Source organism: Heptranchias perlo, chromosome 11, assembly GCF_035084215.1.
Source record: "Heptranchias perlo isolate sHepPer1 chromosome 11, sHepPer1.hap1, whole genome shotgun sequence".
NCBI classification, from domain to species: domain Eukaryota; kingdom Metazoa; phylum Chordata; class Chondrichthyes; order Hexanchiformes; family Hexanchidae; genus Heptranchias; species Heptranchias perlo.
The window spans coordinates 24,552,936-24,568,961 of NC_090335.1; the positions used below are offsets into that span (position 1 = coordinate 24,552,936).

General features: G+C 46.7%; 1 protein-coding gene across 1 annotated transcript in view; it reads right to left on the reverse strand.

The window, feature by feature from the left end:
• The window catches only part of LOC137326826 (toll-like receptor 8), a 39,042-nt gene extending 24,689 nt beyond the window's left edge, over positions 1-14,353 (reverse strand). Inside the window, exons 1-2 of the mRNA XM_067992206.1 lie at positions 13,805-14,353; positions 13,105-13,602 (exon numbers count right to left, since the gene is read on the reverse strand). Of these exons, the coding sequence (XP_067848307.1) occupies positions 13,105-13,602; positions 13,805-14,353 (1,047 nt within the window). The remainder of the gene's footprint in view (positions 1-13,104; positions 13,603-13,804) is intronic.
• Positions 14,354-16,026: the final 1,673 nt, after the last annotated feature.

A 16,026-nucleotide genomic window follows, 5' to 3' on the forward strand; every position in this document is an offset into this window, starting at 1 on the left:
ACACGAGAGGACACCACCCACTAGGTGCATGGTTCATACTCCTGTGACTCGGCCAACGTTGTCTACCTCATATGTTGCAGGAAAGGATGCCCCAAAGCATGGTACATTGGCGAGACCATGCAGACGCTGCGACAACGGATGAACGGACACCGCGCAACAATCACCAGACAGGAGGGTTCCCTCCCAGTCAGGGAACACTTCAGCAGTCAAGGACATTCAGCCACCGACCTTCGGGTAAGCGTACTCCAAGGCGGCCTTCGAGACACACGACAACGCAAAATCGTCGAGCAGAAATTGATCGCCAAGTTCCGCACCCATGAGGACGGCCTCAACCGGGATCTTGGGTTCATGTCACGCTACACGTAACCCCACCAGCGAACAAAAGTTATCTATTTTTAATATAACGGGTCAATTGCTGTCTTTTCCTTCCGGATGTTTCTATGTTTCTGCCTCTCTCTCTCTGTTTTTTTTTGTTCTGGCCGTTTGTATATTCTAGACTGTACCCGAACCATCCCTTGTTTAAAGGCCGTCCATTGTTCAATTACAGTTTTGCCTGCCAATCTTTGATTCCAATTTACTCGGGCCAGATCCGTTCTCAACCCACTGAAATTGGCCCTCCTCCAATTAAGTATTTTTAATTGGAACACTGGGTGGATGGCCCAAAGGAGAACAGGGCTATCTCCTGCATCCATGGCTGCTAATTCCACTGAGAAACCCCCTAACAGAAGAAGAGCATCCGTTTGCTGTTTATCAGCTGCCATATCCACCTTCAACAAAAGGATGCCAGGCAGCTTCAGCACAATGAAAGAATTTTTACAAGAGGAGAATGGTTGTGCACAATGCTTCAAACAGTACCTCCCGGAGAGTGTGGCTGTTCTGATCTTCGGTTTGTGTCATGGTTAATGGCCCCCACAAGCAGTGAGTGCAAAAGTGAGGAACACACTTACCTTCTCCTTCACCCTGATACAAGCAAACCTCTTCCTCATTTGGAGCCAGCTATGAGGAAGCTGGGTGCCTGCATTGACTTAGTCAGTGCCCTTCCTCCATGTAATTTGCACCTGTGTTTATACTGGAGGGTGGCATTCAGCCACAAATAGCCTTATGTCAATTGAAAAAAATCAGTGGGTTTACCTTGAGGCTTTAGTGCAGTGCCCTATGATCTTGTAGAAAGCCACAATCTGTCTTACAAGTTCTCATTGAAAGTGAAATCCAGCCTGTTCCTTTCCAATTATTCCACAGGTGTCCACAGCAATAGATATACATGGTAAAGCAACCTGAACATCCAATGATTTTCAGTGCTATTTCTTGGGAATTTTCAGGCACACTCAGATTCCCCCTTATTGTGAAGAGAATCCACATACTGTTTGGGTGCCAAACTAGGGAAAATATAATCTCTTTAGTGCATGGTAAACTGATTAACCACAGAGATGTCTCCTGCAGGTGACTGGAATGACCATGTGGCATAGAAGTTGACGTCTGTAATGACTATTGGACATGCTGGAGAGTTAAAGGTTAATAATCGAACTGACCTGTATAACTATGACTGGTCAATGGAGTAACAAGTGTTCTAAGATAAACAGGAAAACAGCGGGGTTCCCACGGGAAGGAAGGATGGGTTATGTTTTGCTCCCATATGTCGATTATTGTCTACAAGGAATGCTTGCGCAAGGAAATAAGTGACTGGGACAACATCAACCATGAGTGATTAATGTATAACTTTTGTGACTAGTGTAATAAACATAGGCAGAGGGATCAATTAACCATGGTATAGGGTGGATGTTTAGATATATAAGCTGTCTATAAACTGTTCTTAAAAGGGTCTGAGAACAGATAAATCATAAGGTCTTATCTGTAAAATGTTCCTTTGAAGTAGGCAAACTGAGGTGTATAGAGGATGAAGGTTTTCCAGAGTTAGTTGGAGAGATTGAAAGAGAGAGAAACCTGAAGGTGAGAGGGGAGAGATACAAAAGGGTCCAGAGGGGCAATTTTTTCACTCAAAGGGTGTTGAGTGCCTAGAACGAGCTGCCAGAGGCAGTAGTAGAGGCGGGTACAATTTTTTCTTTTAAAAAGCATTTGGACAGTTACATGGGTAAGATGGGTATAGAGGGATTTGGGCCAAGTGCAGGCAATTGGGACTAGCTTAGTGGTATAAACTGGGCGACATGGACATGTTGGGCCGAAGGGCCTGTTTCCATGTTGTAAACTTCTATGATTCTATGATTCTATGAAGCTACTCCTTTGTACGGTACAGATTGATCACCTATGCTATGTATGAATAATGTCTGTTCCGTGTACTACACTATCGAGTGTTTCGCACTTACTCATTGTAAACCATAAAAGGAAGGAAGTTGACTAATGGTTGACTCAACTGTGACCTTTAGTGCAGGATCGATGGTGGACTTCACCTGTAGAAGAAGAAGAACTTGCATTTATATAGCATCTTTCATGATCATAGGTCGACCCAAAGCGCTTTACAGGCAATGAAGTATTTTTTTTAAATGTAGTCGCTGTTGTAATGTAGAAAACGCCGCAGCCAAATTGTGCACAGCAAGGTCCTGCAAACAGCAATGAAATAAATGACCAAATCATCTGTTTTAGTCATGATGGTTGAGGGATAAATATTGGCCAGGACACCGGGAGGACAATCAGAGGACACAGATTTAAGATGATTGGCAAAAAAAAGAGGGGAGATAAGGAGAATTTTTTTTATGCCGTGAGTTGTGATTTGGAATGCATGGCCTGAAAGGGTGATAGAAGCAGATTCAGTAGTAACTTTCAAAAGGGAATTAGATATATATTTGAAAATGAAAAATGTGCAGGACTATAGGGAAAGAGTAGGGGAGTGGAATTAATTGGACAGCTCTTTCCAAGAGCCGGCATTGGGAAAATGGGCTGAATGGCTTCCTTCTGCACTGTAAGATTCTATGAGTCTAATGAGAACTCCCCTACTCTTCTTCAAATAGTGCCATGGGATCTTTCACTTTCACCTGAGAGGGCAGACAGAGCCTTAATTTAATGTCTCATCCAAAAGACTCCGACAGTGCAGCACTCCCTCAGTATTGCACTGAAATAGGTCTCATTCTATCAGATGACAGAGATTAGTGACAACCTTCCTGCTGAGCACTGCCCCTCTGTAAGCCCAGGTAGCTTACTCTGCTGTGGTACATCCATTGCAAACAGTACTTCTGGGTCCTGTTTATCCACCTTCTATGTGTTCTCTTTGTGATAGCACTCATGTATCTGAGTCAGAAGGTTGTGGGTTCAAGTCCCACTCCAGGGACTTGAGCACAAAATCTAGGCTGATACCGCAGTGCCGTACTGAGGGAGTACTGCACTGTCAGAGGTGGCGTTTTTCAGATGAGACATTAAGAACATAAGAACATAAAGAAATAGGAGCAGGCATAGGCCATATGGCCCCTTGAGCCTGCTCTGCCATTCCCTTGATTCCCTTATAGTCCAAATATCCAACGATCTCAGTCTTGAATATACTAAACGACTGAGCATCCACAGCTCTCTGAAATTTTTCCTCATCTCAGTCCTAAATGGCTGAACCCTTATCTTGAGACTATGACCCCTAGTTCTAGACTCTCCAGCCAGGGGAAACAGCCTTTCAGCATCTACCCTGTCAAGCCCTCTAAGAATTCTATACATTTCAACGAGATCACCTCTCATTCTTCTAAACTCCAGAGAATATAAACCCATTCTACTCAACCTCTCAACCTAGGACAACCCTCTCATCCCAGGAATCAATCTAGTGAACCTTTGTTGCACCCCCTCTAAGGCAAGTATATCCTTCCTTATGTAAGGAGACCAAAACTGTACACAGTATTCCAGGTATGGTCTCACCAGAGCCTTATATAATTGCAGCAGGACCTCCTTACTCTTATACTCCAACCCCCTCACAATAAAGGCTAACATACCATTTGCCTTCCTAATTGCTTGCTGTTCCTGCATGTTAACTTTCTGTGATTCATGTACAGGGACAGCCAGATCCCTCTGAACACCAACATTTCTTAGTTTCTCACCTTTAAAAAAATATTCTGCTTTTTTATTCTTCCTACCAAAGTAGATAATTTCACATTTCCCCACATTATACTCCATCTGGCACCTTCTCGTCCACTCACTTAACCTGTCTATATCCCTTTGCAACCTCTTTGTGTCCACCTCACAGCTTACTTTCCCACCTAGCTTTGTATCGACAGCAAACTTGGATACATTACACTCGGTCCCTTCATCTAAGTCGTTGATCCTTGCGACACCCCACTAATTACAATCTGCCAACCCATAAATGATCCGTTTATTCCTACTCTCTGCTTTCTGTCCATTAACCAATCTTCAATCCATGCTAATATATGACCCCCAATCCCATGAGCCCTAATCTTGTGTAACAACCTCTTGTGTGGCACATTTGTGGTCCACATAGGAACCAACGACATAGGTAGAACTAAGAATGGGGTTCTGCTGAGACAGTTTGAGGGGTTAGGGTCTAAATTAATAAGCAGAACCTCAAAGGTAATAATCTCTGGATTACTACCTGAGCCATGTGAAAATTGGCATAGGGACAAACAGATCAGAGAGTTAAATGTGTGGCTCAAAGAGTGGTGTGGGAGGAATGGGTTTCAATTCATGGGGCACTGGCACCAATACTGGGGAAAAAGGGAGCTGTTCCGACAGGACAGGCTTCACTAAAACCGAGCTGGGACCAGCGTCCTGGTGAATCGAATAATTAGGGCTGTAGATAAGGCTTTAAGCTAAAGGGAGTGGGGGAGTGGTCAGGCGAGGGGAAATTTAAAAATCTAATGAGAAAAGTTACGACAATAGAACAGTGTAGTGACTTGGGTAAAGATAAGCAGAGTGTTTCAGGAAGGGACAGAGAGTTTACCAATAATAGTGTAACAACAAGTAAGTTCAAAGCAGGAAAAAATGGTAAAAAGTCAAAATTGACTTTTTCTGAATGCACGGAGCTTTCGTAACAAGATAGATGAATTAATTGCACAAATAGAGATAAATGGGTTTGACCTAATAGCCATTACAGAGACATGGATGGAAAATGACCAAATATTCCAGGGCACAAGACATTTAGAAAAGAAAGGCAGAATGGAAAAGGAGTTGGTGTAGCCCTAATGATAAAGGATGACATAAGGACAATGGTGAGAAAGGATCTTGGCTCGAAAGATCAGGAAGTAGAATCAATATGGGTGAAAATTAAAAATAACAAAGGGCAGAAAACACTGGTGGGAGTAGTTTATGGGCCCCCTAACTGTAGGAATACCGTTGGACAGAGTATTAATCATGAAATAATAGGAGCTTTTAACAAAGGAAATGTAGTCATCATAGGGGACTTTAATCTGCATATAGACTGGGCAAATCAAATTGGCAAAGGTAATTTGGAAGACAAGTTCATGGAATGTATTTGAGATGGTTTCCTAGAGCAATACATCATGGATCCAACCAGGGAACAGGCTATTTTAGATCTTGTATTATGTAATGAGATAGGGTTAATTAGTAATCTCGCAGTAAAAGAAACACTGGGGAAGAGTAATCATAATATGATAGAATTTCACACTGAATTTGAAAGTAATGTACTTAAATCAGAAACTAGAGTCTTAAACTTAAATAAAGCCAATTACATAGGTATGAGGGACGAGTTGTCAAAGGTAGATTGGGAAATTAAATTAAATCGTTTGGCAGTTGAAAAGCAATGGCAAACATTTAAAGAAATATTTTAATATTCTCAACAAATATACATTCCATTGAGAAATAAAAACTCCATGGGAAAAGTGATCCACCCATGGCTAACTAAAGAAGTTAAGGAGAGTATTAGATTGAAAGAAGAGGCCTATAATGTTGCCAAGAAGGGTAATAAGCCCAGGGATTGGGAGAGTTTTAGAAACCAACAAAGGACGACCAAAAAATTGATAAAAATGGAGAAAATAGAATCTAAAAGTAAACTAGCAAGAAATATAAAAATGGATCATAAGAGCTTCTACAAGTATGTAAAAAGGAAGAGATTAGCAAAAGTAAACGTTAGTCCCTTAGAGGCTGAGACAGGAGAAATTATAATGGGGAATCAGGAAATGGCAGATGGGTTAAACAAATATTTTGTATCTGATATTCACAGTAGAAGATACAAAAAGCATACCAAAAATAGTGGGGAACCAAGGGGTAAATGAGAGTGAGGAACTTAAAACAATTAATATCACTAGAGAAAAAGTACTGGACAAACTAATGGGACTAAAAGCCGACTAATCCCCTGGACCTGATGGCCTACATCCTAGGGTTCTAAAAGGGGTGGCTGCAGAGATAGTGGATGCATTGGTTATGACCTTACAAAATTCTCTAGATTCTGGAACCGTCCCAGTGGACTGGAAGCCAGCAAATGTTACTTCGCTATTCAAGAAGGGAGGGAGAGAGAAAATAGGGAATTACAGGCCAGTTAGCCTGACATCGCTCATCAGGAAAATGCTGGAATTCATTATTAAGGAAGTGGTAACAGGGCACTTAGAAAATCATAATATGATTAGGCAGAATTAACATGAAAGGGAAATCATGTTTGATAAATTTATTGGAATTTTTTGAGGATGTAACTAGCAGGGTAGATAAAGGGGAATAAGTGGATGTAGTATATTTGGATTTTCAAAAGGCATTCGATAAGGTGCCACATAAAAGGTTGTTACACAAGGTAAGGGCTCATGGGGTTTGGGGTAATATATTAGCATGGATAGAGGATTGGTTAAAGGACAGAAAACAGAGAGTAGGCATAAACGTGTCATTCTCAGGTTGGCAGGCTGTAACTAGTGGAGTGCCGCAAGTATCGATGCTTGGGCCTCAGCTATTTACAAAATATATTAATGACTTAGATGAAGGGACCGAGTGTAATGTATCTATTTTTGTCGATACAGAGCTAGGTGGGAAAGTAAGCTGTGAGGAGGACACAAAGAGCCTGCAAAGGGATATAGATAGATTAAGTGAGTGGGCAAGAAGGTGTCAGATGGAGTATGATGTGGGGAAATGTGAGGTTTTTCACTTTGGTAGGAAGAATAGAAAAACAGACTATTTTTTAAATGGTGAGAAACTATTAATTGTTGGTGTTCAGAGAGACTTGGGTGTCCTCATACAAGAAACACAAAAAGTTAGTATGCAGGTACAACAAGCAATTAGAAAAGCAAATAGCATGTTGGCCTTTATTGCAAGGGGGTTGGAGTACAAGAGTAAGGAAGTCTTACTACAGTTGTACAGGTCTTTAATAAGACCTCACCTGGAGTACTGCACACAGTTTTGGTCTCCTTATCTAAGGAAGGATATACTTGCCTTAGAGGCAGTGCAATGGAGGTTCACTAGATTAATTCCTGGGATGAGAGGGTTGTCCTCTGAAGAGAAGTTACTCTCTGGAGTTTAGAAGAATGAGAGGTGATCTCATTGAAACATAAAAGATTATGAGGGGGCTTGACAGGCTGAGAGATTGTTTCCCCTGGCTAGACAGTCTAGAACTAGGAGGCATAGTTGCAGGATAAGGCATCAGTCATTCGAGACTGAGATGAGGAGGAACTTCATCACTCAGAGAGTTGTGAATCTTTGGAATTCTTTACCCCAGAGGGCTGTGGATGCAGAGTCATTGAATATATTCAAGGCTGAGATGGATAGATTCTTGGACTCCAGAGTAATCAAGGGATATGGGGATTGGGTGAAAAAGTGGAGTTGAGATCGAAGATCAGCCATGATTTGATTGAATGGCGGAGCAGCCTCAAGGGACCATATGGCATACTCCTGCTCCTATTTCTTATGTTCTTATGTTCTTATCGAATGCCTTTTGAAAATCCAAATGTACTACATCCACTGGTTCCCCCTTATCTACCCTGTTAGTTACACCCTCCAAAAATTCTAATAGATTTGTCAAACACGATTTCCCTTTCATAAAAAAATGTTGACTCTGCCTAATCGTATGGTGATTTTCTAAGTGCCCTTTTACTATGTCCTTAATAATAGATTCTAGCATTTTCCCTGCTACTGATGTCAGGCTAATTGGCTTATTATTCCCTGTTTTCTCTCTCCCTTCTTTCTTGAATCGTGGGGTTGCATTTGCTTCCTTCCAATTCATGGGAACCATTCTAGAATCTAGGGAATTCTGGAAGATCAAAGCCAATGTATCCACTATCTCTGCAGCCACCTCTTTTAAAACCCTAGGATGTAGGCCATCAGCTCCAGGGGATTTGTCGGCTTTCAGAGCCATTAATTTCTCCAGTACTTTTTCTTTACTAATCTTAATTGCTTTAAGTTCCTCACTCTCATTATGATTTTTGTGTCTTCTACTGTGAAGACAGATACAAAATAGTTGTTTAATGTCTCTGCCATTTCCTTATTCCCCATTATAATTTCTCCTGTCTCTGCCTCTAAGGGACCCATGTTTACTTTTGCTAATCTCTTCCTTTTTATATACTTGTAGAAGCTCTTACAATCTGTTTTTATGTTTCTTGCAAGTTTATTCTCATATTCAATTTTCTTCCTCTTTATCAATTTCTTGGTCAACCTTTACTGATTTCTAAAACCCTCCCAATCCTCAGGCTTACTCCTCTTTTTGGCAACATTGTAAGCCTCTTCTTTTAATCTAATACTATCCTTAACTTCTCTAGTTAGCCAAGGTTGGATCATTTTTCCCGTGGAGTTTTTATTCCTCAAGGGAATGTATATTCTTTGAGAATTATGAATTATTTCTTTGAATGTTCGCCATTGCTTATCTACCGTCATATTTTTAAATCTAATTTCCGAATCTACCTTAGCCAACTTGCCCCTCATACACACATAATTGGCTTTGTTTAAATTTAAGTCCCTAGTTTCGAACTTAACTACATCACTATTAAACTCAATATGAAATTCTATCATATTATGATCACTCTCCTCCAGAGGATCCTTAAGTATAAGATTACTAATTAATCCTGTCTCATTACACAATACTAGATCTAAAATAGCATGTTCCCTAGTTGGTTCCTCAACATATTGTTCTAGAAAACTGCCTTGGATTAATTCCATAAACTCCTCCTCCAAACAATTTTGCCAATTTGGTTTGCCCAGTCTATATGAAGATTAAAGTCTCCCACGATAATTGCATTACCCTTGTTAAATGCTCCTCTAATTTCCTGATTTATACTCTGTCCAACACTATAGCTACTATTGGGGGGCCTATAAACTACCCCCATCAGTGTTTTCTGCCCCTTGTTATTTCTTAGCTTCACCCATACTGATTCTACATCCTGATTTTCTGAGCTAAGATCCTTTTTCACTACTGTGTCTTTATTTGTGCCATTAATTGATCTATCTTGTTACCAATGCTTCATGCAAGCAGATATAGGTCTTAATTTTAATCTTTTACTATTTTTCCCTGATGTGACCTCAGTCACTAATGCCCTTTACCTTTGTTAAACTCTCTGTTCCTTCCTGACGCACTCTTCTTGTTTTGACCCAAATTACTACTCTGCTCTACAGCTTTGACTTTTCTCTTTAAACTTATAAATTTACCCTAACCTGAACCCTGCCCCCCTATTATTAGTTTAAAGCCCTATCTACCACCCTAGTTATTCAATTCACCAGGACACTGGTCCCAGCCCGGTTTCAGTGGAGCCGCTCCCAACGGAACAGTTCCCTCTTTCCCCAGTACTGGTGCCAGTGCCTCATGAATTGAAACTCCTGCTTCCCACACCACTCTTTCAGCCACCCATTTAACCATCTAATCTGTTTGTCCCTATGCCAATTTGCACATGGCTCAGGTGGTAATCCAGAGTCCGGGAGTACATGAAGGATCTGACGGGAAGGGCCCTTCTCACCACCAGCCAAGCTAGGTCTTGGTGCTTGTTTGAAAGCTCTGGCGATGAGGCGTTCTGCCAAATGACATTGACAGTCTGCTCGGGGAACCAACCGACAGGATCCATCATCTCCTTTTCCCGCAGGGTCTCGAGGACGTTACGTGCGGACCACTTGCTCATCGCCTTGTGGTCAAAGGTGTTTTTCTGCACAAACTTTTCCACGGAGGACAGGTGGGGCGGAACGGTCCAACTGGACGGAGCGTTCCGTGGCAGTGTGGCCAGGCCCATCCTTCTCAACACCGGGGACAGGTAGAACCTCAGCACGTAGTGACACTTTGTGTTTGCGTACCGAGGGTCTATGCACAGCTTGATGCGGCCGCACACAAAGGTGGCCATCAGGATGAGGGCCACGTTGGGCACACCTGTCCCCCCTTTCTCTGGAGATTTGTACATCGTGACCCTGCGGACACGGTCCATTTTTGATCTCCAGACAAAGCGGAAGATGGCTCAGGTGACTGTCGCGGCGCAGGAGCGAGGTATGGGCCAGACCTGCGCCACGTACAGCAACATCGAGAGCACCTCGCACCTGATGACCAAGCTCTTGCCCACGATCGAGAGGGATCGTCGATCCCACAGTCCCAGTTTCTGCTTAACCTTGGAAATACGCTCCTCCCAGTTTTTGGTGCACGCCCCGGCCCCCCCAAACCAGATCCCCAGCACCTTCAGGTAATCCGACCTGACGGTGAAGGGGACAAAGGATCGGTCGGTCCAGTTCCCAAAGAACATGGCCTCGCTCTTGCTACGATTTACCCTGGCCCCCGAGGCCAGTTCGAACTGGTCGCAGATGCTCATCAATCTGCGGACCGAGAGCTGATCTGAGCAAAAGACGGTGACGTCATCCATGTACAGGGAGGCCTTGACCTGAGTACCTCCGCTGCCTGGGATCGTCACCCCTCTTATGCCCGCATCCCTCCTGATGGACTCGGCAAAGGGTTCGATGCAACACACGAACAAGACGGAGGAGAGAGGACAGCCCTGCCTGACTCCAGATTTGATCGGAAAGCTTTCTGATTCCCACCCATTGATTGAAACTGCGCTACTGATGTTTGTGTAGAGCAGTTGGATCCAATTGCGGATTCCCTCCCCAAACCCCATTTTGGAGAGCACGTCCATCATGTACGTGTGGGATATTCTGTCAAAGGCCTTCTCCTGGTCCAGGCTGATCAGGCAGGTGTTCACCCCCCTGTCCTATACGTAGGCAATCGTATCCCTGAGTAGCGCCAGGCTATCAGAGATCTTCCTGCCGGGTACGGTGCAGGTCTGATCGGGGTGGATCACCACCTCCAGGGCTGACTTGACCCGATTGGCGATGACCTTGGACAGAATTTTGTAGTCCACGTTAAGTAGTGAGATGGGTCGCCAATTTTTGATTTCTTCCCTCTCCCCCTTCTGTTTGTAGATGAGGGTGATGATGCCTTTCCTCATGGAGTCTGACGTGCTGCCTGCCAGAAGCATACCCCCGTACACTTCAAGCAGGTCTGGGCCTATCCAGTCCCACAGAGCCGAGTACAACTCCACCGGTAAGCCGTCGCTTCCGGGAGTCTTACTCTTCTCGAAGGAACGGACGGCCTTTGTCAGTTCGTCCAGAGTTAGCGGGTGATCCAGACTCTCCCGCTTGCTGTCGTCTAGAACCTCTGTGATAGACGACAAGAAGGACTGGGAGGCCGCGCTGTCTGTGGGCTTCGCGTCGTACAGTCCGGCATAAAAGGATTTGTAGATCCTCAGTATGTCGGGCTGCGAGGACGTGACCGAGCCGTCCTCTTCCTTCAGGCTGCTGATCACAGAGCTCTCTCTGTGCACCTTTTGGAAGAAGAAGCGCGAGCAAGTCTCGTCCTGCTCCACGGAGCGGACTCTGGACCGGAAGATGATCTTGGAGGCCTCGGAGGCAAAGAGCGAGGCTTGCTGGTCCTTCACCTCTCTGAGTTCCTCCCCAACATCGATCCCCATCGACTGCAGCAGGAGAAGATTCTGCATGCTTTTCTGGAGTCGGGACATTTCCCTCTGCCTCTCTCTCGCCTTCTGAACACCTTTGAGGATGAAGAACCTCTTGATGTTCGCCTTGATGGCTTCCCATCAGTGCACTGGGGAATCAAAGAGGGGCTTTACGGTTCTCCAACCTTTGTAATCCCTCGTCAGTTCCTCAATGTTTCCCGGGGTCAACAGTTTCAAGTTCAGCTTCCATGTCCCCCTGCCCACTCTCTGATCGTCCTGTAGGTGACAGTCGGCCAGGAGGAGGCAGTGGTCAGAGAAGAACACCGGTGTGACCTTGGTGGATCTGACCTTGAGCTTCGGGGACACAAACAGGAAGTCTATCCTGGAACGGACGGACCCGTCTGGTCTGGACCAGGTGTATTGACGCGCCACTCCGTCTGCAGGGTTGCTGAAGATGTCGCACAGCTTGGCGTCTTTCACCGCTTCCATCAGGAGTTTGGACGTGGAGTCCAGTTTGCTGTCGGCTCTGCCGGATCGTCCAGCCGCATCGATGATGCAGTTGAAGTCACCGCCGAGAATGACCGGCTTGGACGTCGCCAGCAACAGTGGGAGCTGCTGGAAGACGGCCAGCCGCTCGCTCTTCAGAGCCGGGGCGTACACGTTGATCAGCCGGAGCGGAGCGTTTTTGTACATTTTGTCTGCTACGAGGAGACGACCCCCCACCACCTCCTTTACTTCGGTGATGGTGAAGTTGCCTCCCCGCAGCAGAATCCCCAGGCCGGAGGCACGGTTATCGTTGCCTCCCGACCAGATCGACGGCCCGTGGGCCCAGCGCTGCGACCATTGCCGGTAATTGCTGAGATGCGGCAGGCCGCACTCCTGTAAGAACAGCAGGTCGCTCTTGACCTTGGCCAGGTAGTCCAAGGTCGACACATATCGCGTAGTGCATTTAACGCTACGCACGTTAATGGATGCGACATTTAGACCCATTTTAACAACAGTTTAAAGTCTCACCCGACAGTCCGTTTGCTGTTTCCAGCTCTTGGCCGTGTCCCTGCATCCCGGTGATCTGTGCAAAGTGTTCCATGCTCCTTGAGCTGAGGTACGAGTTCTGTTCTGCCTCAGAGAGGGGGTCGTCGTTCCGCCGGGGTGACATCGGCGGCCTGGTGTCGGGTGAAGAGTCCGTGCGATCCTCGATCGGTTGGGGCTCCTCGTTGTTGCTTCTCCCGGTTTCCCGGAGCCGTTCTTCGCTCTCTGCGGTGCTGCTCCCGGTGTCCCGGAGCTGGTGTGCGCTGGGCACTACGATGCTGCCGGCTTCCCGGAGCTGGAGGGTACTGGAGGCGTTGTCGCTCCCAGTGTTCTGGAGATGGGGGCTGCCGATCGCGTCTGTGTCACCTTGGACATTTTGCCGCTTTCGGTGGGACATCTGACCACTTCGCTCCTGTCGTCCCTCCTCGTCAGACACGGGGTAGTCGCTGCAGTCCGACTGCGACTCGAGTGCTCTTTTAACCCCTGGTGTAGTGTCGGCAGGGGCTCGTTTCCTTTCCTCTGGCTTCCTCTTTCTGTTTTTCTTGCTCACCAGCTGCCATTCTCCCTCTGCTGCCTCCTCGTCCATGGACTCTGTCGTCTGGTGGGGAGGCTCGGAGCTGGGTGTCGGGGTCTGGCAGTTTTCGGCTTGACCCTTTCCTTGCTCCTTGTCTTCCTGGGCCAGGGACTTCTTGGAGGAGGTCGCGGCCGGACGATGACTCTTGGCCTTCTTTGGGGCAGCCTTGCTTGTTGCCCCCTCCTCCTCCGCTGTGTTGCTCTTGGCCGCCTGGGCGTAGCTGAAGCTGCGTTTGGGGCAGGCCCTGTAGAGATGGCCATCCTCCCCGCACAGGTTGCAGCACTTGCTCTCCTTGCAGTCCTTCGTCTGGTGTCCTTCCTGCTTGCAGTTCTTGCAGACGGTTGCAGTGCAGGAGGCCGCCATGTGGCCGGATTTGCCGCAGGTGCGACAGACTCTGGGTTGCCCCACGTACATGATGTACCCTCGACTTCCTCCGATGGCGAAGCTGGAGGGAGGGTGGAGGATGTTGCATGTTGCCGTGGTCGTCCAGTCTCAACGTTGCCGTGACCTCCCTCTTGCTGGTCCAGATCCCAAACTGGTCGGTGATGTCGACGCTGTTCTCCGCCCCGTTGACGTATCTGGCGAGGAACGTCAGCACATCGACGACCGGGACGTGTGGGTTGTACATGTGTACAATCAGCTTCCGATTCCTCTGCGTTGGGAGGGTGAAGAGCGGCTCCGCAGCGAGAATGGCCAGCGGTCCTTCGCTCCCCTTCTCATCGAAGACTTGAAGACGCTTCTGGCATCCAGCGACGGTTTTAAAGGTGACGTCAAAATGTCCGCTTCGAGGGAAATCCTGTAGGCAGAAGATGTCCGTCGCTTTGAATCCACAGCAGTCGAGCAAAACTCGTTTGACGAAAAACTCACGATCCACCAGCGTAACACATTCAACTGTCGTTACCGTCACCCTGACAGTGTTTGGCACACCATGGCCGGGTGCCCGGGTGCCCTTCCCTGCCATTGCAGTATCGATGTGGTCCTTATGCAAATTTAGGGGAGGAGCCAGCACACGAAACAACCAATCACAGCAAAGTCCGCACTTTACGAGCGCATGAGGTCGCAGCCAGCGTTCCAATCCGCTCAGATCCAAATAAGCCCGAATAGGAACACACTTGATGCCAAAAAACACTTACTGCAGATGTGTTTGCCTTGGGTCATGCTGCTCTCCACAGACTCCCGTATACTGCAGTTATGCACATCACCTGCACTGGCATCTCGATCTAATCCGGTTTTACTTATTTATTTAAAGTTTTTATGTAATGAATTAACTTGGTTTATTTTTAATTATTTTAAAAATTAATTTATCTAGTTTAGGTTATTAATTTAATAAAGTATTAGCAAGTGATAGGTTGCTAGTTTAAACCACGCCCCCAGCTTAGAGCAAAAAAATGTATTACCCACCAACCAGTCACCAACCAGCTGTCCTCTGATGTCACTCCTTCAAATTTCTGCCCGTGTTTGATTTGGTCTCAGCTTTATATCCCCGTCTGCTCTCCTTTATATCCCCGTCTGCTCTCCTTTATATCCCCGTCTGCTCTCCTTTATATCCCCGTCTGCTCTCCTTTATATCCCCGTCTGCTCTCCTTTATATCCCCGTCTGCTCTCCTTTATATCCCCGTCTGCTCTCCTTTATATCCCCGTCTGCTCTCCTTTATATCCCCGTCTGCTCTCCTTCATATCCCCGTCTGCTCTCCTTCATATCCCCGTCTGCTCTCCTTCATATCCCCGTCTGCTCTCCTTTATATCCCCGTCTGGTCTCCTTTATATCCCCGTCTGCTCTCCTTTATATCCCCGTCTGCTCTCCTTCATATCCCCGTCTGCTCTCCTTCATATCCCCGTCTGCTCTCCTTTATATCCCCGTCTGGTCTCCTTTATATCCCCGTCTGCTCTCCTTTATATCCCCGTCTGCTCTCCTTTATATCCCCGTCTGCTCTCCTTTATATCCCCGTCTGCTCTCCTTTATATCCCCGTCTGCTCTCGGTCACTGGTCCCTCTCCTTTATATCCCCGTCAGCTCTCCTTTATATCCCCGTCTGCTCTCCTTTATACCCCCGCTCTGCTCTCGGTCACTGGTCCCTCTCCTTTATATCCCCGTCTGCTCTCCTTTATATCCCCGTCTGCTCTCCTTTATATCCCCGCCCTGCTCTCGGTCACTGGCCCCTCTCCTTTATATCCCCGCCCTGCTCTCGGTCACTGGCCCCTCTCCTTTATATCCCCGCCCTGCTCTCGGTCACTGGCCCCTCTCCTTTATATCCCCGCTCTGCTCTCGGTCACTGGTCCCTCTCCTTTATATCCCCGCTCTGCTCTCGGTCACTGGTCCCTCTCCTTTATATCCCCGCTCTGCTCTCGGTCTCTGGTCCCTCTCCTTTATATCCCCGCTCTGCTTTTGGTCACTGGTCCCTCTCCTTTATATCCCCGCTCTGCTCTCAGTCTCTGGTCCCTCTCCTTTATATCCCCGCTCTGCTCTCGGTCACTGGTTCCTCTCCTTTATATCGCCGCCCTGCTCTCGGTCACTGGTCCCTCTCCATTATATCGCCGCCCTACTCTCGGTCACTGGCCCCTCTCCTTTATATTGCCGCTCTGCTCTTGGTCACTGGTCCCGCTCCTTCTGCTCTCGGGTCTCCGCTCCTGCTCC